The 828-nt window shown below is 69.9% G+C and overlaps 1 protein-coding gene across 1 annotated transcript in view; it reads right to left on the bottom strand.

The window, feature by feature from the left end:
- Window positions 1-828, bottom strand: part of MBOAT7 (membrane bound O-acyltransferase domain containing 7) — a gene marked incomplete at its 3' end in the record, with an annotated part of 2,099 nt that overhangs the window by 707 nt on the left and 564 nt on the right. The window contains exon 2 of the mRNA XM_027707496.1: window positions 124-478. Within this exon, the coding sequence (XP_027563297.1) occupies window positions 124-478 (355 nt within the window). The remainder of the gene's footprint in view (window positions 1-123; window positions 479-828) is intronic.

Below are 828 nucleotides of genomic sequence, written 5' to 3'. Positions count from 1 at the left end.
CCCCCCCAGCCCCGCTGCCATGCACCCCCTGTACCCATAGCCCTGTACCCATATCCCTGTGCCCCCTGTACCCCCTGTACCCCTTATACCCCCTGTACCCATATCCCTGTGCCCCTCACTCACATTTTGGGGCGCTCCCAGGCCGTGGTTGGTCCTTGCCCGGGTTTGGGGTGGGCGTTTTTGGGGTACCCCCCCATCCCCGCCGCCATGCACCCCGCCTCGGCGCAGAGCCAGCCCACGTAGAGGCGGGTGCGGAGGGCCAGGAAGACGGGCACCATGTGTGCCAGCCGGGCCAGCCAGGGCAGGGCCTCGAAGCCGGGCTCCAGCACGGCCCCCGCGGGCCAGCGGGACCCCACCAGCACCCCCAGTGCCCCCAGCGCCGGCGCCCAGCGCACGTGGCACAGGACACGCCGGGGGTCCCGCGGCGCCAGGGGGCCTCGAACCCAGTCCAGGTACGTGCCCAGGCGGTAGAAAGGACCTGGGGGGGAGGAAACAGGGGGGTTAGAGGGGGCACGGGGACCCCCAGGGGGGTGCCCAGGGGGTAGAAGGGACCTGGGGAAGGGGAGAACGGGGGGGGGTAGAGGGGACACGGGGGGCACAGGTGTCCCAGGTGTCCCCAGGTGTGTCCCCAGATGTGTCCCATTTATCCCCAGACGTGTCCCAGGTGTGTCCCAGGTATCCCAGGTGTCCCAGGTGTCCCCCCAGGTGTGTCCCAGGTGTCCCCAGGTGTGTCCCAGGTGTGTCCCAGGTATCCCAGGTGTCCCCAGGTGTCCCCCCAGGTGTGTCCCAGGTGTCCCCAGCTGTCCCCAGGTGTGTCCCCAGGTGTGT

Source organism: Neopelma chrysocephalum, unplaced genomic scaffold, assembly GCF_003984885.1.
Source record: "Neopelma chrysocephalum unplaced genomic scaffold, ASM398488v2 Primary Assembly neopelma1_93301, whole genome shotgun sequence".
Lineage (NCBI taxonomy): Eukaryota > Metazoa > Chordata > Aves > Passeriformes > Pipridae > Neopelma > Neopelma chrysocephalum.
Note: the sequence above shows the minus strand (reverse complement) of the source record. Positions and strands in the feature narration are given on the sequence as shown.